The 24,666-nt window shown below is 34.5% G+C and overlaps 2 protein-coding genes across 4 annotated transcripts; one reads left to right on the top strand and one right to left on the bottom strand.

The window, feature by feature from the left end:
* Nucleotides 1–9,528: 9,528 nt before the first annotated feature.
* Nucleotides 9,529–11,200, bottom strand: LOC144558350 (zinc finger A20 and AN1 domain-containing stress-associated protein 9-like). 2 transcript variants are annotated; one of them, XM_078307178.1, is made up of 2 exons: nucleotides 11,043–11,200; nucleotides 9,529–10,303 (listed from the first exon to the last, which is right to left on the bottom strand). In XM_078307178.1, the coding sequence occupies exon 2, from the start codon at nucleotides 10,281–10,283 to the stop codon at nucleotides 9,759–9,761; it is 525 nt and encodes a 174-aa protein (XP_078163304.1). In that variant the 5' UTR covers nucleotides 10,284–10,303; nucleotides 11,043–11,200; the 3' UTR covers nucleotides 9,529–9,758. The 2 variants fall into 2 exon arrangements, with proteins under 2 accessions (XP_078163304.1, XP_078163305.1); XM_078307179.1 differs by having other exon boundaries at nucleotides 10,941–11,187.
* A 5,277-nt stretch (nucleotides 11,201–16,477) lies between these two features.
* On the top strand, nucleotides 16,478–20,714 carry LOC144558213 (branched-chain alpha-keto acid decarboxylase E1 beta subunit). Of its 2 annotated transcripts, XM_078306998.1 has the most exons (13): nucleotides 16,478–16,728; nucleotides 16,966–17,077; nucleotides 17,221–17,256; nucleotides 17,349–17,408; nucleotides 17,820–17,877; nucleotides 18,077–18,174; nucleotides 18,479–18,568; nucleotides 18,770–18,838; nucleotides 19,133–19,219; nucleotides 19,335–19,430; nucleotides 19,614–19,691; nucleotides 19,976–20,062; nucleotides 20,481–20,714. In XM_078306998.1, the coding sequence occupies exons 1-13, from the start codon at nucleotides 16,562–16,564 to the stop codon at nucleotides 20,514–20,516; spliced, it is 1,074 nt and encodes a 357-aa protein (XP_078163124.1). In that variant the 5' UTR covers nucleotides 16,478–16,561; the 3' UTR covers nucleotides 20,517–20,714. The 2 variants fall into 2 exon arrangements, with proteins under 2 accessions (XP_078163124.1, XP_078163125.1); XM_078306999.1 differs by lacking the exon at nucleotides 18,479–18,568.
* The last annotated feature ends 3,952 nt before the right edge of the window (nucleotides 20,715–24,666 follow it).

Genomic DNA, 24,666 nt, shown 5'->3' on the forward strand with positions numbered 1-24,666 from the left:
TATCAGCAACCACTTTAAACAATGTACAGTACCGAAATCTATCACAATGCCCAACAGTCGGGATACATTACAATGTCAAGCAGTAACAAAATTGAGGCACCTAATGGAGATTGCTGCCTAACAAATCGATTTAACATCAGAAATCAAAGGACCGGAAAATGAGCATGCCTAACATCCTCACCCGCTCAAATAGATGGGGAGATTTCTGAGTCAGTCCCATTTTGGGCCAGCCCATCAAATGGTATACAGGAGTAAAACAAATAATGGTGACGGTTAGAGAAGCCGGAGATCAGACGCTTCGGACAAAGGAAACAACTACGCCTTCGCACAGTAGAATTAGGGGTGTCAATGGTACCTTTTTAGCCGTTTACCCAACCCGTATTGTATTCAATAAGGCGGGTATGGATAAAGTTTTTTTTCTCGTTAGTTTATTGGGTATGAGTATGAGTAAGAATTTTTTTTCGTTAAATAAATGGGTAAGGGTATGGATAATGACTATTTCGTACCCGTTACCCATAGGATAATTATAAAATCCAAATATATATTCAATTCAATTTCCAACCCACTTAAATGTATATTCGTGTTTTTGAATCTTTATTATTTATAAAAAATAATTTAGTTGGATTGCACATTTATTTTATTTTTTTTATTAGAAATGCAATTATATATGTGTTAAAACTAATTATTATACTAGTATTATCCGTTATTCACCCGCTATTGTTTCGTTACCCGATAATATTAACGAGTAAGGGTAGGGTAGGGTACAATTTTTAATGGGTATGAATAGGGTATGAGTAAGGTCAATTTTAATGGATATGAGTATGAAAATATCTTCACCCGACCCGTACCGTACTCATTGATACCCCTAAGTAGAACCCACAATATAGATGCCATTTAGTAATGATATAAGATAAAAGTTTTTTAGGCTGTGTACTTGGATCTTGCGGCCATTTTTATTAATATTCCTAAAACAAATCAAAATTTTAAAAATAACCCTGTTCCCATTTTTTTTTTTTAAAAATGCCCTGACCGCCTGGGCCCAGGGCGGCCCAAAATACCATCTGAGGCGCCAGCCCCTGGGGCGGCCCACAAGCCAAGTGAGGCGCCACACCCTGGGGCGCCTCATTAGGCCTGTGAGGCGCCAAACCCTAAACCCTAAACCCTTAAACCCATTCGTTTTCTGCCTCTGCACTTCCCGATTTGAGAACTTCTCTCGAGGCGAGAAGCTGAGTGAATAGGTATTTTTTAATTATAATAATTAGTCATTACTTTTTAATAATAATTAGTCATTACTGTTGCAAGTACTGTAGCGTACTGTACATTTAATGTAGGAATTTACTGTTGCAAGTACTGTAGCGAACTGTACATTTACTGTTGCACGCACTGTAACGTACTGTACATTTACTGTTGCACGCACTGTAACGTACTGTACATTTACTGTAGCAATTGCTGTACACCTACTGTAGCAAAATTTTAATTTTTTTAATTTTTTTTAAAATATTTTTCAATTAGTCATTTATTACTGTACCCATTATTATGTCATGTAATACTTGTAAATTTTTTTTTTAAATGTAGTTTGTTAAAGAAGAGATGTTAGTTGCACTGTATGTCGGCGGCAAGCTAGAAAGGGATGAAGATGGCGTGCATTACACGAAAGAAGTCGCATTTGGCTTCGAGATTAATGAAAATACCACATTTGAGGAACTGAAGCAGCTAATATACGAAAAGACATCTGTAAACCCCAACAGGTATGAAATAGAATTGGCTACACGGATTGACAACTCACGTGGGGGGGTAGACCTTACTTTGTTAATTTTCCAATAACATATGCCAATTTGTGGAGAGTTGTGTATACTCAATTTGTAGCTTGTGGGGTCCCGGTAATGGACATATATTCGAAGAGGGTTCCCCGAACGAGGGCTGGACCTTCAAGTTCGGCTGGGGCTGGACCTTCAGGTTATGACAATTCGGGTTATGACAACCAGGGGTACCACCAGCACTCCCCTTGTGACAACCAGGGGTACCATCAGCACTCCCTTTATGACCACCAGGAGTACCACCAGCAATCCCCTTATGACAACCAGGGATATCACCAGCACTCCCCTTATGACAGCCAGAGGTACCACAGCCCCGGTTATGACAACCAGGGGTACCACAACTCCCCAGAAAATACTGAAGAGTTACCACCACCACCCAGACAGACACCCATAATCCCTAGATTTCCAACTATGCCAGAGTCAGGACCGGTACCCGTTAATCGAAATGATATTGATATTGATGTTGATGCTATTGATGCCATACCAGAAAGGGAAATGGAAACGGGGGATGAATACCAAGGGGTTTGGGAAGCTGATGACTTATCAGATGGTGATGCAAATGTACCAGGTTTATCCAGGGCAGAAAAATTCCCGATTACAGGTCGGGGAAGTAAGCATCCAGTCGCCACATTCAACGACACCACAGCTTTTGAAAATGCAGACATTAGTTTCTTCGGTCCTTGTGTTGAATACAATAAAGAACTTATCGCAGGGCAAGTTTATACCAACATAGACGAACTTGTAAAGAAAATAAATGAGACTCATGTTCACGGAAACTGAGAATGTATAATACACAAAAGGGACCGAACAATGTTAGTTGTGCTGTGTAAAACTCACCCGCGCTGCGAGTTCCACCTTTTTGCAACCCCTGCGGGTTCAGGGGAAGCATGGATGATTAAGAAGTGTGAACCACCTCATACATGCAAGTCTGCGTCCACAAGGAGAGACCATGCGCAGCTGACTGCATCACTAATTGCCGATGCAATTGAGGAGAACATTAAGTTGGATCCATCGATGAGCATCAAGGCGGTGGCTATGACCGTCAGACACAAATACAAATATGTAATCCCAAAATACAACAGGCTGTAGAGAGGTCGTGAACTTGCGGTTTGCAGAATATTCGGTAGTTGGAAGGATTCATATGGCTATCTGGCACCATTGCTCCAAGCCATGGCAAGTACAAATGTCGGCACCGTATATGAGCGATGACATGGCCCTTTTTTTGATAAAGACGGAGTACTAATAGAGGGAGCTAAACAATTTAAGGGCATAGCATGGGCTTTTGGTGCTTGTATCCAAGCTGTGCCATACATCAGACCCGTTATCAGCATTGATGCATGCTTCATGTCTAGCCGTTACGAGGGGAGGCTACTCATAGCATGCGCATATGATGCTGAGAACCAGCTATTGCCTTTGGCGTTTGCAATTGTTCATAAAGAGGACGGCGAGAACTGGGGATTCTTTATGCAGTTTTTAAGAAGACGGGTGATTGGGAAAGGGAAGTTTTTATGTGTGATATCAGACCAGCACAAAGGAATAAAATATGTTTTTGATCGTGAAGATTACGGTTGGTCAACCCGTACTGGCCAGTGTGTGCATAGGTTGTGTATGCAACACGTTGCGGAGAACCTTTCCAAGGCAACCGGAGGCGACAAGTGGGTTACTGATACATTTAGATGGAATTGCAGAAAGAAAAAGCCGAGAAGGGTGGTAGAGATGACTAGCAGTTTTGCAAAGGTACATGTATTTCAATTGTTTAAATATATTATTGTACTTTAAGAAAACAAATTTTTTTACTACAATTGTTTACTTACATTATTCTATTTTCTTATTTTTTATGTAGTACATGCCAAAGGCAAATCTCTACTTAATGAAGGTGGGCAAAAATAATTCCCGAGATGTCAACGAAGATCCAGCATACGAGAAAATATATCAATCCCGTGATGGAGGTTGGCGTTGGGGAATTATGACCACCAACGGATCCGAGTCGCTGAATGCAGTATTCAAGCAGAGCCGGATGTTGCCTGTGGCTGCAGTTGTAGAGGACACATTCTACAAGTTAAATGCCTGGTTTCAGGAACGGCGTGCTAAGGCCGCAGAATTAATAAGGATGAACCAGTCATTTTCAACAAGGGTGGAGGAGAAACTAAGACGACACAAGGACAAAGGTGCAACTATGACCGTGATCCCGATAGGTAATGATGGAACATAATTCGAAGTGCAAAATCCAAATGAATACGTTCCTACCAGCCGTAAACCAGACGGCACTATGGCGTTTGTCAAGAGGCCTTGCAAGTACGTGGTTAAATTCGGAGATGCCAGGGCGGTAACCTGTACATGCCAAGGACCCCAGCTAAGTCACATACCCTGCAGTCAGCTGATGGCGGTATGCCGAGTGAGGAACTACTGTGAGGATCACTATGTTGCTGACATGTACCGTACCGATTACCTTGCTTCCACTTGGGGTGGATCTTTCCATTCTTATCCCGATCAGCATGAGTGGCCTGCATATGTCGGTGATAGAATACTCCCTTCAGAAGGATGGATAAGAAAGGGCAGGAGGAGACACAAGCGTATTGTAATGACCATGGACGAGATGGGTGGTAGGCGACCGTCGGGAAATCGGACTCGTCGTTCTGTTTCCGACAGGCGCAGGGCAGGTACGTAGAATTGTACAAAATTTATTTATGCTTTAATTATATTACTAACTGAATTGCATTGTTATATTTAGATGCAATAAACGAACACAACGAAAGAGAAAATGCCAGAGTTGTTGCTGAAGCAACCGGTAGAACACTACCCCCTCCTCCTGTAAGCCAATCATCTAGTAGCCAAGCCTCTACAAGTAATGTCGCACTTGCCACTGGTACCAGAAGAACTAGTCGTTTGTTAGGTTTATTCAGACGTGGTGGCAGATAAACTTTCTATTTTGCTCATGTGAATTGATTTATTTGGTTTGAACTATGTTATGAACTTTAATTGCGCTTTTGATTGTACTGTTGAACTTTTTATTGTTGAACTATGTTAAACTATTTTTAGAACTATATATGTATATGTGTATATTATACATATAGTTCACCAAAAAAAAAAAAATCAAAGTTATAAAAATTTACAACATCACTCCGTAAATATATCAAATATTTTATTTTTTGGCATACACATACACATATACATAATATTTTATTTTTTGACATACACATATACATAAACCCTAAACTTTTTTTCACAAAATTATTCAAATCAAAATACTAAGATTTCTCTAAAAAAAAAAAAAAAAAAAACACATGAGGCACCCCAGGGTGTGGCGCCTCACTTGGCTTGTGGGCCGCCCCAGGGGCTGGCGCCTCAGATGGTATTTTGGGCCACCCTGGGCCCAGGCGGTCAGGGCATTTTTAAAAAAAAATTGGGAACAGGATTATTTTTAAAATTTTGATTTGTTTTAGGGATATTAATAAAAATGGCCGTGGATCTTGTGACAATGTCAAAAATATGTTGTAAATTTCAATCTGCATTCATAAACTTGGTCCATGAAGCCACACAGGAAGCTTCCTCCGACACTAACTTCTAATATATGAATTATATAAAAAAAAAGGTTCTTTAAAGGAACCAGAAACGTAAAGTAGTTATGAATCATTAACAACAACTTTTCTTCTTTTTTGACTTCATTACAAAAATAAAATAACTTTCTTCTTTTTTTTGGGCCATCAAGCCCGTAGGTAATTATGACAATAACAATTAATTGTCAATTGCAGAAGCAACCTTTATTATATTTATTTGTTACTTTCTGATTAGGCAGAAGGTGCCTTTACATTATAGCTAATAAGCTAAGATCATGGAATTAGTGAAGAAGCGACGAACATGACTCTTTGTTTATTTAATTAATTCGAGTAAATTCTTCTGTAGCTGAGATGGGGCAAAATAAAATAGGATCATTTTTATGTTTATATCTTGATGAATGACATGAAGTTTTTGATATAAATAAGTTGCAAACTAGTTGTACCAATCTACTTGCTAATTTAGTTTAGAAGTTGTTATGTCACTGTTGGAGAAGTAGGGACTAGGGAACCCATTTTTCTAATTAAACTAACTGTTTCCTACCGGAAAGATTAAAAAAATGGCTGTTCTTCAAAGCTTGTAATTGGAAATACAAATTATTTAAAAGTATTATTTTTTTATGAATATAAACAAAAAATTTGACAACACTCAGACTTCAATTAATAAATAACTCATAGCCTCGCGTTCTATATAATGGTTTGAATTATGGCTATTTTGTATACAATATTACAAGGAAAATTAATGTTACATGAAAAAGGTTTATGATATGTTGAGCATGTGAACAGAAGAACCGGAGAATAGAGAAAGAATACAACGAAGATCCTACAGCAACCACAAAAATATAAATAAATAAATAACTCTCATGTGTGTGCATGATAGAGATGTCTCATATAAAAAAGAGAATCTCAAAAGATCCAAGTCCAAACTAATTAAATACACATCTAAAAAGCTTTAATTTTAGGTTGGAGCTGACAAAGGATGTTAGAGTTAAAATATGAGTTTATAAAACACAGGAGTGCAATTAAGAATAGATAATTTAAATAAAATATCCATAACAAATTATATAAATATTTGTGAAATTAAAATGTGTTTATCTAGACAAGTCAACTATGTTATAAGGTGTATCCTCCTTATGTTTAAGGCTTGAAAAACATTCAAAAATACCATCAAATTGTGCTTCTTTTTTACCGATGGATATCAGGCCTCTTCAGGCTCGATGAGCTCTAGGTCCATCTGATTCGCTTTACAATCCGTGCGCTCGCATCAAGTTTCGTGTGCACAGGCCCAAAAATAAGTCCGATGCCCATCCGTGACCTCCTGTTTTTTAGGGGCACACCCATACAGGTACTTGTTAGCTCGAGGCTCCTTATATCCGGCATAACAATAATATAGTGTATATTTGTATTTTGGTTGTGGGATATAAAAGAAGATAGAGATTTCGAGTGTAATTTTTCTTTGTGGCCTAAATGGTGATTTATGGAGGCCATAAGACATTTATGCGGTGCTTAATGATGATTATATATTACTACCATTCAGTTGGCAAGTTGCGTTTTGATCAGGCCCAAAGAAATAAATTAGATATTTAAAAGAATATGTTACAAAATAAAAAATTATTACGGTAATTACCTAGCAAAGGTTTCACATATATCTTATTAAATTTTATTAAATTTTGAGTTTTATAACATTTTATACCAACAAAAAAAAACTCATTCTACTCAAATAAAAAATAAATAAAAAAACCTCATTCTACTGTTTGGTATTAGCCTTAGCCTGCCCTAGCTTTAGGTAAATAAATCTGCTACAATCCTAAGGGGATTGTAGGGTCCTAAAATTACAAATCCATCCTTTCATTTTTTGAATTGTACGAATCTCTATAAAACTTGTTTTTTATACACGAATCTCAAAACCAATGAAAGGTTGAATTTGGAATTTTAGGACCCTACAATTACTTTAGGATCGGAGCATATTTATTTCCCTAGCTTTAGTCCAGCTTTGCCATTCTGTGCATGCTAAAATTTTGAAAAGGCTCAATCATCTTCTTTTTCTCAATGAACTCGACATAGATCTGTCTTCACAGATCCGAATCGTCTAGTAATTTTTTTTTTTAAGATGAAAAACTAGGGGCACTAGGAGATACGAACACCATGGAGTTAATGCATATCCTCTGCATTAACTCAAAAAGGAATATTTTGTGTTAATGAATCTCAACCGTCTGATTTTAAACAGAGCCAATCTGGCCCCTGCTTATGATATAGGGAGTCCTTTAATATTAGTGCAGATTTAGTCTACATGAATCTTAAAGCAGATTAGATGATCAATATTCATTAACTCAAAAGATTCCCTTTTGAGTTAATGCAGAGGATACGAATTCGGTGGCAGGGAAGTGGCAACAATCGATCCAGAAAACGGTTGCTGCTAGTGAAGCTACGAGAAATAGGATCCCAGAAGAAAGTCGATTGGTGGAGGTTTTAACGAAGAGAATAAAGACTCAACGATGAACTTTAACTAAACCTTTTTTTTTTTTTAATAAAGATTGGAGGTCAAGCCACCCAACTATTTATTACCTTTGTAATATAACAAAAAATTTCCTCCATCTTAATTTCGAACTCATGACCTTCTATATAGAGACCATGTGCATTTGCCACTAGACCAAAGACTAGTTCTTAAAATAACACAAAGTTGAAGAGAAAATCAGAGGTATTAAAGGTGGTTGGTGGGAGCTAAGAGTTCAGCAAAAGCTTTCTTGCATTAGGAGTTCAGCAAAAGCTTTCCTGCATTACAAATGATGATTGGCAATGCAATAATTTTTAGAATATTATGTATATAGTATCTAATTTCTCACCTCTAAATTTTTTTTAAAAATTATAATTGGTTATGATTTTTTTTTAATAAAATAAATAAAAAAATAAGTATTCATTGACATAATAACTAAAGATGTAATACTCAAATGTGTATTTTAAGACATAATAATTTTTACCCACCAATACCATGTCAAACATTTTGCAAATATATGACTTTGTTACCATTGAGTATGGAAATCAAATTCTTCTTCTTTTTTGAAGTGGTAGGCGAATAATTTGCAATATTTTAATAATTAAATAAAAGAGTTTCTAAATAGAGGACAGAAATTGATGTATTTTTCTTAAATTTTTTTCTGGTTTTATTACAATTCCAGAGTACTGTTTTTTGTAAATAAATCTCCTGTTATTCTTGGATATACAGGAACCTGTTATTCCTTTGTCAAAATTCGTACTTAAAAAAATTACTTTATTGAAATTCGTGTATAGAAAAGTTTGAACGGTTCAAATCGTAACATGTTCATTCCCATGTAGTGTTCTTTAGACACCCACTGTATTGTTCAAACCTAAGCGCCTATCAAGTAGAATATTTCATACATCCGTATATTCAAACTTCTTCATAAACCTTGCAACTATAACATATATACTATTATGAGGAACAGCAAGTCATACAACTATACCTCCTAATTGGACAGACATCTGGTTTCGTACAACAAAACATACCTAAAAAGTTTGACTCAGAATCCCCCAATCTTATTTTGACAAATGCTGCTTGTTCAAATCTTTCCTAAGATTTTATTTTGAGACGCATCAGCGCGTACGCGTCTAAAATAAAGCATCTTTTGATCATTTCCACAGCTAAAAGATAACAAGAAAAGGGGCACAATACCTCTTTGTAGCTGTTTAACATTACCTTTTTTTTTCGCTAGTTTTTAAAAAGACAACTAAAAAGTCTATATGTAGCTTCGTATCTGTACGAACACAAATTAGGTAGGAAAGGTATTAATTCAGTTGGGTACGTTGGCACAAATGATTTAGCATAACTCTTTACTAATAAAAAAGAGAGTCAAGAATGCAAAGACTAGAAATGCTGATAACAACTAAAATCATTTATCCAACAGAACACAAATCTCTGATGAGAAAGTATAATAATGCACCATGTATGCAACATCATATTATTTCGATTTTGACGATATTTAGTAATATGACACCACAATTTTATATAATTTAAAAAAAAATGCACTCTTATTTTTCACATGATGCGATTATAAACTGCTAATAGCAAAGGTAACTAGTCTACTATTTTAAGGTGACAAAACCAAAAAAAAAAGAACTGATAAGAAAAGGTGACATATCAATGAACTGATAAGAAAAGGTGGCATTCCAATGAAATTTGCATATTTACATTATTGCATTCTCCAAACTCCAAAGAAACACACACCGCACACCTAATCCCCTATCACCACCCAACTAATCTTTAATCACTAAAAACAACCACCACCACTAAACGAGAGTAAGAGAAATAGATTTAGAGAGGATGAAGAACAAGCATCCATCCAACCAACCAAGGCCATCAAATTTTCTTTTTTCAAATCTTGTCAATTTTTTCAGCCATTACAACCGGATTTTCCTTCGCAATTGCATCTCTGCCTGCTGTTTTGTAGTCGAAAGTGCATTTGTGGGACTCGTAGTACCGATGGGACGGACAATACGTACCACCGCACCGGCATTTAAATCCTGTCAAGCCTACCTTTTTCTTGCAAAGGAAGCACCGGTTAGAAACTGGCTTCTTTGGTTCAACCTCAATTTCTACCTTTTTCTCACTGGATTCTACCACAATTCTTTCAGAAATGCTGGAAGTTTTCAAAGTTTGTGAAATTGGTTCAGAAGGGGCTGCTGCTGAGGTAGAAGAAGAAGAGATAAAATTGGGGCTGTTTTCCATTAGGGATTGAATTTGGGTTTTCATGATAAAATCTCGGTAGCACTTCGAGCAGAGATTGTTTGTACCAGGGCTACCGAAAAAGCCACAATTGTTTATGCATAGAACCGGAGCTTCAGGTTTTTGAAATTCGGTCTCATCAGTAGTTTCCTTTTTCCAGCTCTCTTGTGCCATTTCCGATGCTCTTTTAATTCCTACAAGAATGAAAAGTAAAAAATAATTATATGAAACATTTCAATACATAGAATCCCTTTAACTTCTTCCGAATAGTAAGTTATTGATAATAGTAATCGAATTAGGTACGGTACAGGTATTGAAAGGACAGAACAGATTCTTCGTAAAACAAAAGGCGAGGGTTTCTGTTCAGGAGGAAGAGTCTGTCTCTGATAACATGTCCTTTTTATAGAGAAATTTTGGACGTCGGTAGAAAATTTGAAGGCTATTTTTGGATTTTGTCAAATCTGAGACTAAGAGGTTGGATCTAATTTACAAAATTCATACCACAAAATCTCCCAAAAATAAATGGCATTTTAGCGGATATCCTAAGAACAAGATTGATAAATTAAGTCCTACGAACAAAAAAGGCTATCTAAAAAAGAGGAAACTAAATAAGTAACGCCACCATAGTTATAGAAAAGGAAAGAAAAATTCATCAAAAAAAAAAAAGGAAAGAAAAATTCATCAAAAAAAAAGGAAAGAAAAGGCACGTGCTTCGCTTCAACTAAACTTTCTAATGATAGTTGATATATATATAAAAAAAAAAAAAGCTTTCTAATGATAGTATGATTAAAAACAACAAAGCTAATACAGGAAAGGGCGTAACTAAGAGACCTTTTCGGAGAGTTTCGCCTCCAAACCAAAAAAACACCAAACAGAAACCAAAATTCGTCTCGAAAATTATAAAATGAAGACGAGATCAAATTTCAGAATTACCGATTAATGTAATCCGGAAGGATCGAGAGAAGGCGAGAAGCTGATCGGCGAAATCGGTGGGCAAATTCAAGTGGTTTTATTAGAGAGAGAAAGAGAGGACTTTTCGAGGACTCAACCAGGCTGTGGTTTTAAAGGCCTCGAGGGGTTCTCTGTTGGTTTGCTATTGGTAGATTAAGTTCCTAATTTAAATTTTTGAAAAAAAATAATGAAAGAGAAACTAGTTTATGGGAAGAAAAACCGTAATAGAATAGAAGTCCGACGTGGCCGTTTGTAGCACGGTCTTTCTGGTAAAAGGAGATTGGGAGTTCTCCACTTGCAGAATCTACGCACGTTTACAAAACATGCTCAAGCAGGACCAGAAGGTCCGGGACCACAAATGATTAGATCAGTATTTTGGACCGGAATGGGGGGGTGGATCGGCTGAATTTAGAGGCTTTTTTTTTTTATTTGATTTGTTCAGACACAATAATTGAACCGGTCAAAATCAAATTAATTAATCACAGTAAGATTCCGGCGACAAAAATAGTTTATAAATTCGATTTTTAATAAGTTAATTTTTAATGTACATAAATTTCTTGTCTTTCTGTATAAATCTCTAGCTCATTTGAATTATTTTTCTTTTTTTCGCTTATATATTACTAAAATAAACGAAGAAATTTTAATGTAGACCGATTGGCACAAATAGTTATTTTATTGTATTTTGAAAACAAGCAAGTAGCCCTATCCTTCCAAAGGATTGCAAAAAAAAAAAAATGTTTTTTTCTATATTAAATTGGATAAAGAAAGATGTCATATTAAATGGGTATGAATGGGTGATTAATGAGCGAGCATGAGCGAGTTAGGTATGCTCATACTCGCTCATTAAGTAAATGAGCGGATAAATGAGCGAGCTTTTAATGAGCGACTCACGAGTTATAACTTATGACTCATAACAAAATTATATAGTATGCCCACGCATAACAAAATTTGTTAAAAGTCATCATAACAAAATCCAACAAATTGTCATAATTCATTTAAATGAGCGAGTTGTTATGATTATTACTTGTTTTGGGATTTAGGCGAAGGTTTTGGTTCTGCCGATTTACAAAAAAAAATGAATATGAAACTATGAATATTAGTATATTACACAGGATTAAATGTTACATTGTGCTCACTATATTACACAGGATTAAATATGAAACTATGCTCACTATCTATCAATCTTAATGAGGCAAGGTTGATGTTACACATAATTACATAGGATTAAATGTGGCAGGGATTGGATGTGGTAAATTCTTAATGAGCGAGTTATGAGTGAGTTGGGTCATGCTCATGCTCGCTCATTAAGTAAATGAGCAAGTTGTTAATGAGCAAGTTTAAATGAGCGGATAAATGAGCGAGTTTAGGCGAGCTTTTAATGAGCGAGTTATGAGCGGCTCACGAGTTATGAACGATTTACTCACCCCTAGGTATGATGACAACAAATCAACTTGACAATTTTGACCGGAAAAAAGTAGCATATATTTCTAAAATACGAGGAGTAAAATTTAACCTATACATTATACATATCATATATGTGAAAATGCTTAAATTTTTTAGATATTTTACCATTCATTAATTAAATGATATAAAATTTACAACAATCCATGTATAACAATATTTGATGGAACGTCTAATGGTATTGCCATTGCATGAAAAAAAAAATATAAGGACAAACATGTCCATATGTTTTTAATATCTCTAAAAATTATTTTAGCATGATTTTAGAAGGTGTTTTCAACATTGTCAAGAGCGTCAGTCTGATTATAAATCATACTTCTATATTAGTGCATTCCTTTCATTTGTGTCAACACAATGTCATCATGTCTTTGATTCTCATATTTTATATCCTTTTGTTGTGTTATAGGACTTATTATCATGTTACAAGATATTTCAAAATAGAAAGAGCTATTTGCAATATTCTTTTAAAATAGTTTAAACATTGATTTATTTTAAAAATACCGGACTATTTTAATCTTTTGTGCAAATATATCAGGTGATTGTATTTTTTTTGCCATAGTTTAGATTATAAATTTTGAATTAGAGTAGCCTTTTATGGTGAAATATTAATATTCCGTCTTTTTGGATAAATTTGAGTAAAAAAGTAAAGTAAACATGTTTAATCATTTGTTTGCACAACGATCATTTCCATCGTTTTCTTTTTGGAAATGTCAAATTTCCATTGTTGTTAAATTGCAGAGAAATATTTCTTTAGATCTAAAGAATGGTCAGCAGTTAGTTAAGAATTAAAAAAAAAAAAAAAAAAATCTCACAGTGGGTTCGTGTCCAAAAATCAAATATTTTTCAATAAAAAAAATGAAAAACAAAATCCCTACTATTACCTTTATAAAAAAAGGTATTCTATTGTGTTTTTTTTTTCATGAAATGAACGAGAGAATCTAACTTCTCGTGAATAAAAATCATTTCCTTCTTAATATTTTAAGTGGAAATGAAAACTTTTTTTAATTTGGGTTTTTCTGTAATGTAACAACAGTAACCTCGTTCTCAAATATTCAGCAACTTTATATATATATATATTAACGCATGTGATAATTTGTTTAACAATTGTTAATTTAATAAAATTTTCTAATATATTAAACAATGCCACATCATCTTACAATCTATTCACAATTAACAATTATAGGGTGAGAATTTTAAAATTTTAAAATTATTAAATATAATTGAAATTATAATTGATTGTAAATACGAAGATAAGATAAAATTTGTTGAAAAATAATCGATCAAGTTGGCGATGCGACAAAAAATTATTAAACTGTTAAGATACTCTTAGAAGAAACAGCTTCCTCCGGCGGCCTAAAGAACTTTGTTTTCCTTGGACAATTACTATTTTATCCCCAAAATATGACATGGCCACGTGGGAAGATAGTTTTTGCGTATGATAACGAAAGTGCAAAGATCATCTCGAATGAACAGCTCTACAGCCTAATGAGATCACCTGCTTCTGGTGCAGGAATTTTCTGCTCTCTAAGAGCATCTACATCTCTAAAACTCTTTGAATTTCTAATCTGATGTGACAGTTTCTAAATCAGTTTCAGGGATGCAGATGGGTTTCTTATTTAACAACTTTGCTCCAAAGTTTCTTAATAAGAAACCGTTTATAAACTCTGACGTGGCCAAATAATTCGCTGAAATTCTTTTCTCTTGTAATTTATTTGCTGATGTGGCAATTAAGAAACTCTAATTTTGAGTTTCAGGGATGTGAGGGTTTAGAAACTTTCAGAGATAAAATTTCTAAAAATTAGTTAACAGTTATTTAGAAACTCCAAGAGTTTCAGGGATGTAGATGCTCTAAGTCACTATCGGGTGAGACCGATCACTTTTAATTTTTGAACTGGAGGTGCACCAACTTCTGGAGGTAGAAATTTTCTGCTTTCCAGAGAAGCAGAGACTCGGTCTCCTATACAGCCTTCAGGAGTGCGTATCCTCTGAGATATCTCAATTTTTGCGTGACCGACGTGTCCGGTGCCTATTCGGAGGTGGTGTAGGAGTCAGTGCTATGTGTGCTCTGAGATTCATGCAGAACGTATTTAAACGGTTGGGATTTTCCATAAAGTCACGCAAAGTTTGAGATATCTCAGAGGATACGAATTCAGCCTCCAGTGTCCAGTATTAAGCCGAGCTCTGTTTGAACTCGGAAGATTAAAGAGCCACATCAGACGAGCGTGGTAGTGAATAGTGATGATATATATATATATATATTTTTTTTAAAGATAATATGGATCTTCTGTTTTTCGAGCTTTTGGTTCTCAATATGGGGTCATTGTGGATTTTCATATCACCCAAGATAACGTAATTATTTCTCTTTGTATCCAGACCATTCAATCAAAATTCGTATAAATATTAAAGAGTCTCCGTGTATTATATTATAGATTAAATTGGTCTGAATACTGATTGTATCGTTCAGATCTAAACATAATTATGTTGTTACCTCAGAGAATATGGATTCGTTGTTATCTGATCGTTTCTTTTTAAGTTTTATAGCGCTCACATTAAAGTTCAAAGTTCAAACGCGTTTTTTAGATAAATTATTCACTTGATAATAATATCTTGTAGATCTTAATAATGAATTTTTAAATTAATATAAATAAAGCTAAAAATAAAAAATAATTTGTAACGTATTATTGGACATATAAATAGCGTAATAACCAGATTCATATAGTTTGAAGAAAATCATGTCTATACTATTGATTCAAATTTAAATTTTATTTTGAAAATTGTTAAATTTATCAAAATGAATAATTTTGAAGCGATTCCTCGTGTTTTATATACCAAATAATCACTTCATGTGCATGTCCAAATTTTTATATATAATTTTCATAAAATAATCTTCTATAGAGATTGCTTTAATTTAAGCATTAAATTTATAATATAAACATGAAAATAGATTACGAAAAAAGAAAATTCTCAATAATAGAGAGATGAATCAAGACCACATGGGACAGTACTAATGCACAAGCATTATAATTGAACAAAATAAATTACGGAAAAAATTCGAATACATATTATTTGAATCAAAAAGTTCTGATTTGAAAATAACAACCTTTGCTTTAATTTTTTTAATATAAAGTATATGATTTGATGTAACTTCAATTTGCCACTAAAATGTAAAATTACGTTAAAAACCTTAAATATTAAAGATTGTATGTTTAAAGTTCAATCTTGTAAAAGTAAAACCAGTCTTATTTTGCCTTAGCACTCATTATGAGGATGAGGGTGTAATCCCTTCATTTTTCGTGTCTCTATCGTACCTCTATTTTTTAATTTTCTAATAGCAAAAAAATTATAAAATGTATATATCAAAATAAAACAGTTAGATGTTATCTATATTATCCTCTACAAGTACATAAAAAATTATAACTTTTTGATTTTGGTTTTATATGTATCAATAAATTAAAAAAAAAATCAATATCCAGAATTTATCCACATTGGTGTATTTTTTTGTAAGCTCTTGACACTAATCAAAACAAAACCGAAATGTCGTGATCTTTTACGTTATGACATTTAAAATTAAAATATAAGTTACAATAGTTCTAAAAATAGAGACACAAAAAATAGAAGTATTTGAACTCTTCTCTATTATAAATGAATCATAGTGATAAAGTCTATATAACAAAATGCAATTTTCTCAAACAACCAATTATATTGCACAGCAATAAAATATTATTGTCAGATAACTTTACTAGAATGAAACTATAAATTATTATTAAAAAAATTAATTTTTAGTGATTAAGAATATATTATGATTTATGAGGGAACATTACCAGATTTTCATTTAAAAACAAAAAAAGGGAAAAAAGATGAAAGACCCATCTCACGATTGCCCTCATCGCTTTGATACAGAAAATCCTTTTCTGACACTAGCCATGTATGTTTTCTCATTTTTTTTATTCTAGGCTCATCTTTCGTTGGATAAACACACACAATAAGCGTGAGAATATAAAACTGATACATCACTTGATCACTTCGACTCGTCCAAGAAGATGGCCATGGCTCTAAGAAAATTCGGGAGGGGTGGGGTTTCAATCTGGAGACGAGGTTTCTCCAGTACGGGCGAACTGGAGTCGTCCAGCTCAAGGGATGGGAAGTCAGTTAATCTCTTCACCGCCGTAAATCAAGCTCTGCACATTGCTCTAGATACCGATCCACGGTTACTTTTTGTTATTTATTTTCTAGATACCGGTGATTTTACTAGGATGACTTCCTTGTAGTTAGTTCTAACCCAAATCCCAAATTATAAGTGAATAATGGTTTGCAAATTCCACATATCATGAAATACTGGTAGATTGATCATTGATACAATCAATTCACGAACAATGCTTGACTGCTTAGAATAGTTGCATGCACTTCCCTCGAAAGTATATTTAATCTGATGTCTATGATGTAGATCTTATGTATTTGGGGAGGATGTCAGCTTTGGAGGGGTCTTTCGGTGTACCACTGGATTGGCTGAGCGGTTTGGCAGACAAAGGGTTTTTAATACTCCTTTGTGCGAACAGGTTGAATGTGTTTTTCCTCTCTTTCCAATATATAAATTCAGGCTCAAATCTCATTTGTGTTCTTATATTATTCCAATTCAATTGCAATTTTCTTATCACCTCTTTAAGATGTTGCTTATCAAGAGATAGATGCTTGTTTACAGGGAATTGCAGGGTTTGCAATTGGCCTGGCAGCAATGGTGAGAACCTTTACAAAGCATTAAGTTCTATTATTACTTTTTTTTTCAATGTTTGAATAACATAATAAATAAATTGTTTTTCTTATATTTAGGGAAATCGAGCCATAGCGGAGATACAATTTGCTGATTACATTTTCCCTGCCTTTGATCAGGTATGTTTGTACCTGTTTATTTTTGTTTATTTTATGTTTTTCTTTTATTTAATGCATGCATTGCCTGGTTGTGATATCCTATTTTTCTTGGAAGAATGACAAGGTTCTTATGTCAAACCCTCAACGTAGCACTTTTGCCTGCCTAAATCTCAGTTGATTAAATCCCAACTTCAAATTACAACAACAACAACCAAGCCTTAAATCCCAACTTAAAATTAAAGAAAAAAAATCATTTTAAAAAGGACAAATTGAATACAGATTTTCCAAAAAATGCAAAAGTTTTTTGCTGGAGCTTATTTGGTCCTTGTACCGCAATTGAATTGAATTATAATTATGCTAGAACCCTTAGTTTTAATTGTTTTTCATTATTCTCTACAATTTATTGACTCCGTGATTTCCATTACTCTTTAGCTTGTGAATGAAGCAGCAAAGTTCAGATACCGCAGTGGTAATGAGTTCAATTGTGGAGGTAAATTTCTTAAGGATCCACTTTGTCTCTATGCTAAATTCCCCATGTCTGTACCAAGACTGTCAATTAGTTCTATGTACCAATCAAATCCAACTAAACACATAGAAACAAAGTAACAGTAGAATTCCTATCCCCATCTATTCTAAATGTATAGTAGAAACTTTCTTTATTTATTTGTTGATTTCATTATATGAAATAGGTCTGACTATTAGGTCCCCGTATGGGGCAGTTGGGCATGGTGGCCATTATCACTCGCAGTCACCAGAGGCTTTCTTTTGTCATGTGCCGGGACTTAAGGTTGTAAAATCTTTCTCCTTTAGAAATATAGAACATTACTTATATATGTTGAAGCTTTACCATTTGTTTTTCGGTTCCTGTGAAGTTCCCATTTTGTCCCTGGACATTCCAATTCTAGATTTTTTGTCCTGTCTGAAAAATGGTTAGTGTATCATAATCAGCATTGATTTTAAGTGAGTCATGTTTTCATACGGGCCTTCCCATCACGCTGAGTACAATATGAAGTAGCTCCTGTTGTTCATTTTCACATCCCATAATAGAGATAATTGTTAGGTCTTACTTGTTGTTCACTCACTGATTTCAGGTAGTGATCCCTCGAAGTCCTCGCCAGGCCAAGGGATTGCTATTGGCCAGCATTAGAGATCCAAATCCCGTTGTATTTTTCGAACCAAAGGCAAGTACATTGAATTTTATATTTCGACAACTATGCAAAATTTACCAGTGTGTTATCAATCATATACAGAAAGACACAATTAATTAATTGGTTTTATCACCTTGAGTATTGCACAGATATTCCGGATTAAATTGTTTTCTCTTGATATAAACTCTGCATTTCATTTCATAGTTAAAAATACTCTACATTTTTTTTCTCCAGTGGTTGTATCGACTGGCTGTTGAAGAAGTCCCTGAGGATGACTATATGCTGCCTTTATCTCAAGCAGAGGTATTCACCTTTTGAAACTCTTATTGTCATGTTTATTTAAATGGTGCCAACCAGACCAGTGTATTGACGTTTTTCTGGTACAAATGTTGGGACTTGGCATGGTTAACCTATGCTGGGTTGTTCCACTAAGTTCTGCGAGTGCCCCAACTTAAATAGATAAATTAGAATTTATTTTCGATTGGCTACTGTACTTTGTCCATTCAAAACAAGCAACAAACAAACAAAAAAGAAATGGAAATTAAATCTTAGAGATGAATTTCCAAAAACTAGTGAAAATTTTGAATTTGGTGCCAGGTTATTCGTGAAGGAAAGGACATAACTGTTGTTGGTTGGGGAGCACAGCTTTCTATTTTAGAACAAGCTTGTGAAGATGCCGAAAAGGTTTGGATATTTTCTTTAGCATTCTCCCTTGACAAAGTCAGGCAAGTTTGTTAAACCTTCCATACCAGGATTTAGGATTAATAATAATTTATAAATACGGGGAACACTATTGCAGGAGGGAATTTCATGTGAACTGATTGATTTGAGAACACTAATTCCTTGGGACAAGGAAGCAGTAGAAGCCTCTGTTAGCAAAACTGGAAGACTACTGGTAAGCTAATTACATTTAGTTGATATTATCAGTGTAATGTTCATTATTGTAGGATTGGCCTTGCTTGAGCTTAAAAGTCCATTTGAGTAGTACCAAACAAGTCTGAAAAAAATAAATAATACTTTAGTTTCTTTCTTGGTTCATTTAACATGGGAGTTCATTGAATTGCATGGGAGTTTGCAGGTAAGTCATGAAGCTCCTGTAACTGGAGGTTTTGGAGCTGAAATATCTGCTTCAATTATTGAGCGCTGCTTCTTAAGGGTAAGATAAGATTAATTACTAATCCTATCTTTTATCTTAGCTATAGCAAAGATTTTAGTTCTTTCTATTGAAGTTAATACGTATAACATTTAGTAGCTTTTCAATTGGGATAATTTTGTCAATTATTTGAAGAACTTCACATTTTCTTTTTTATAGTTAGCTTATAACTCAAAATAAGCACACAACAGAACATGGAGAAGAAAAGGCAGGCAGTTTTCTATCTGGTCCATTCTATTATTTGATTTCTATATTTATTTTAGTTCTTTTTTTTGTTATTTTACCAGTTGGAGGCTCCTGTATCTAGAATTTGCGGCCTTGACACTCCATTTCCTCTCGTTTATGAACCTTTCTACATGCCCACTAAAAACAAGGTATTGCATTGCATTACACAGTATCAGTCACTAGTACCAATACCTTACACCTGTCAGGCTGTCAGCTCCTTGTGCTGGCCTGTACCAAGTCATCTGTGTTTTTGTTTCTTTTCTTTTCTCCCCATGCATTTTTTAAGCAGTCTTGTTTTCGTCCATGCATGCGAGAGAGAGAGAGAGAATACAGCTTAATGGCAAAATGCCAGTATAAAAGAATTGCTTTTAGTATGTGGATTTTATTTCAACCTGTAAGTTGGTTTTCTCACAGGAAAACAACCAATAAGGAAATCGGGAACTCATCATTTCCTCGCTTTTCAACTTAGGGAAATACACTAAAGCAATTTCTTGAAATTCAAGTCAGATCGATCATCATTTTTTTTTGTTTTCAAAGATACGGGCATTAACTTGAGCTTTTGCGCAGATATTGGATGCAATCAAATCGACGGTGAATTACTAGAAGCAAAGATATGATGACAGAGAATATGCAAATAAATCGTTTGGAAGTAAAATTGTAAAGTGTCGCACAGATATGTGGTGTACTAGTTGAAGGTCAAAGAAAGTGCCGGAATAAGTTGACCTATGGTCTACAATGCACATATGTAACTAATTAACTGACAATATGAAACAATAATAATTTTCATCATTGATTACTAAATAGCATGCCAAATTTTTATTTAATAATTGGTTTCTTCCATGTTACTTACATTTTCACCTTATTTGCCTGTCTTTTTTTTTTTGAAAATACTGACAGCGGCTGTCAATGTTCCAGTACCCGAAATTATAAAAAATAAAAATAAAAAATAAAAATAAAAAACAGGAAAAAAATACATCCAAATAAGTGTGATAAACACTTCGGTTAAAATTATAACAAAGGCCATGGCTATGAGGCTATAGTCGGTGTTACCAAGCTTGGTTTCGAACAGCCAGATCGCTTTCGTAATCTTTCGTAGTTGCTACAGAATTTTTATAATCATGCACTAAAAGGAAAATTCCTTCGGTTTTGTACAAAGTGGATTTTGAAAAGGCTGACACAGTCAGTTGGTGCTTTCTTACAAACTTGCTAATTGAAAGAGGTTTCCCTCCGAAGTGGACCTCTTCAATACTGTTAGTGCTCAAATTATCATACTCAACGGTCCGGGTCAACGAGAGCCTAACTGCATTTTTCAAACACGAGAGAGGATTGAGACAAGGGGACCCCTGTCTCCTATGCTCTTCAAGACTGATCAAGCCTGACTACCTGCCTCTCATTGCAGCAGTAGAGAGAAGGGTGGCCAGCTGGAAGTCAACACTTCTTTCATTCGGGGGGAGATTGACTCTCGTCAAGGCGGTACTCTCGACAATCCAATACACTTCATGCAGGTGCTGAAAATACCAAAGTGGGTATTCAAGCACACAGACAGAATCAGACATAATTTCCTATGAAAAGGCCACCAGACCTGTAAGCCAATCAACTGTCTAGTTAATTGGGAAATGACCTGTTCTCTCAAGGAGGAGGGAGGCTTAGGAATCATACAATTACAGACACAGAATAACACATTGTTGTTGAAATGGATATGGGTTTTACAAGCAAAACCACAGAGTAACTGGGCACAAACTTTGAGATTACTTTACGAGATAGAAACGGTAATAGACCTAGCAAATTCAGGGGATCAGTCATTGTTCTTAAGAGAACTAACAGAGTTTAAAGATTTCTACATGGCTTCCACTATCACAAACAACAATAATCAGGTGGTATGGAGATGGGAGGCGAGTGGCCAGTTCTCAACTTCCTCAGCCTATAAAATGCTCAGTCGGAATGGTGTCATCTGTAGATATAAAAAAAGACTGGAAAATTAAGGCACCGCCAAAAGTGAGGTTCTTTATATGGGTGTTATTGAAAAACAAACTACTAACTAGGGCGGTCCTAGAAAGACGAGGGTGTCAAACATCGGTAGGATGTGTTTTGTGTGGGACAGATCTAAGGGAAACTGATGTACACCTTTTTTGGTCATGCAACTTTACCTCGGGGTTTTGGCTAGCTCTGATATCTAGATTATGGGGTCAAATACCAACATCTGCGGTGAACTCACACATTCGAGCATGGAAGAGCAATATGTTGATTACTAACAAGGAATTCGTATGTGAGAGATTGTTTGGGCGACAAGCCTATGGTTAATATGGAGAGAAAGAAACAATCGGGTCTTCAATGACAAAACAAAGACGGTCCTAATGCTTACTAACGAGGTGATGACGGATATGCAACAGTGGATTCAAAACTGTTGAGAGAGAGTGATTTTTATTGCATTAAAGAATAGATTGAGCGGTGTAATTAGTGTACATATTAGTTATAGAACTATACCCGTTGGGCACCTATAAATAATTTTTTATCAATCAAAATTGTAAGATGGCAAGTTTCCACCTTACCAAAATGCTTAAAAATTAAACGTGCATATGTGTATTAAATAACTTTTAAGCTCTCTGATGTATGGAATTAACTCACTATTCTCAATCTTAGAATTCATTATAACAAAAAATTGAATTAGCTCTATTCTCATTAACCCACCCTTCCATCCAAATGCACTCTATTTGTGATGTATGTATCTAGCTTTTTGTTCGTTAATAACATTGAACTGCTAAATGGGTGCCAAGGAAACAATATTTTATATTTGTAGTATCTTAAATGTTCGCAGTTTTATAATCCTGATTTTGCGGGCTTTATGTATTTTATTGAAAATTTCATAGGGCTGTCTCTCTCTCTCTCTCTCTCTTCTTTATTGCAAACAACAAAAATTCCCAAGTTTTGTCTATCCAAAATTTCATCGAAAGTGGTCAAAGATACAAGAAGCGTAGAGTTTTATTTGTAAATAAAGTAATACAAATTTTTAGATAAAATTATAGCCTTTAAGAAATGTTAAATTCGTACATCACCAAGTAAATGTGTTAAGTTGTATATCTGATTGACATCATGACAATTGACACGGCATTTTTTGTTGGGATCTTTTCGGGTCCCCTTCAAAGCCAACCGCAGTAATATCTTTTTTTTTGTAAAATAGGGATAAGCCCTTTCATTGCAATTAAAAAGTTCCTTACAGATGCAGAAAACTGAAACCGCAGTAATACCAAGTATTACAGCCTAACAAGAACCGGGTTATTGGGTGATGGGAGGAATCCTAAACCCAATATCTGATGCGATTCTTTGAAATCGCAGGATCTGCTATTTCAAATCCATCAGTTTATTTTTTTGAATGCACGAATCTCGAAAACAGTTAATTTTTATGTAAGAATCTTAAAACAGATGAACGGATGGATTTGAAATAGCAGGATCCCTCAGATTTATTTCCCACGAACAGAGGCGAAAGCTCAATACAGTACTAGGGACCGAACTTTTATATGACACTAAAGAAAAGTAAAAGTTAAATTCATAATGAGCTGAATAAAAAATGCAACGTGGATTAAAACATATATTATGAATATATATATATGATTAGTGATTAATGTTTTGATAATATGATATATGTTTTGTAATTAACAAATTTATTTTGAAAAATGTTTTATCTAATTATGAATGAAAAACTTATTTTTAATTTATGTTATTCTTTACTATAATGTTTTATTTTTAATTATCTGAATTATATTTATATTCGTATTTGTCTAATATCCAATCTGTACCCATATTCATTTAATATTCAAGAGTATTCGTATTCGTATTCGAATCCAAAAAATTATAACGGATAAGAATATAGTTGAACCACTATCTGATCCGTTTCCAACCGTTTGCACCCGTAGCTTGAAGGCACATTTCAACATTGGTCAACCAATGGAAGACGCAATAGTAGAGATTTGGTGGAACCATAAGAAAATCCTAGACCGGAGGAGAAGAATCCACTGGGACACGACACGAGCGGCAGAAACATGAGCCATTTGAATTTTGAAGAGAGCAGAATAGACAGACATTCAGGGGTATAAGCAAACCCGTCCATATCTTAATCAATGATATAGTCATCAATATACACAACTGGTTATAGTGGGGGTAGGACTCAGAGAGGGGGATGGGATCATGCGAGCATCTATTGCTCCATGCTATACTTTTGTGAATTGATAATTGTAATAAAGTGTGCGAAAGAGTGGATTGTAACATAGACAGTGTAAATATTTTTGTTTGTTAATGAAATTATTAGTTGCTTCAAGCCATAATGCAATGAAGTATATTTAAAATACTAACAATTTTATCAGGGGATCAAATAGGAACAACTTAAAATGAGTCCTTTGTATTCAGACTTACAAAGTCCACAAATATTTCGGATGTAGAAAATAAATATATAATAATGATACTAAAATAAATTTAAGTGTACGAATAATGAATGCTAACTTAGTCTATGAAATGGGCTAATGACCTAATGTATATTGTGAATTAAAGTTCTTGTTAATTTGTGTTCATATTTTGCAATGTCAAGGTTCAAACAACATATATGAACTATATATTCAACATCTCCATGTTCAATTGTGCTTAGAGACCAAATTTTATATTTCTGAAAATAATTATTATTATTTAGATAGAGATACGAAATCAATGTTTTAAAAAAAAAAATAACGATTGTGCATCTATATAAAAAAAATAGTAAAATATT

This window comes from Carex rostrata, chromosome 8 (assembly GCF_964058835.1).
Source record: "Carex rostrata chromosome 8, lpCarRost1.2, whole genome shotgun sequence".
NCBI classification, from domain to species: Eukaryota; Viridiplantae; Streptophyta; class Magnoliopsida; order Poales; family Cyperaceae; genus Carex; species Carex rostrata.

Bases quoted from the DNA above. Each gene is read 5' to 3' on its own strand.
- LOC144558350 (XM_078307178.1), bottom strand. From the start codon at position 10,283: ATGGCACAAGAGAGCTGGAAAAAGGAAACTACTGATGAGACCGAATTT.
- LOC144558213 (XM_078306998.1), top strand. From the start codon at position 16,562: ATGGCCATGGCTCTAAGAAAATTCGGGAGGGGTGGGGTTTCAATCTGG. The intron at 18,569-18,769 runs GCAAGTACATTG...TTTTTTCTCCAG, and splicing joins TTGTATTTTTCGAACCAAAG to TGGTTGTATCGACTGGCTGT. The intron at 19,692-19,975 runs GTAAGATAAGAT...TTATTTTACCAG, and splicing joins TTGAGCGCTGCTTCTTAAGG to TTGGAGGCTCCTGTATCTAG.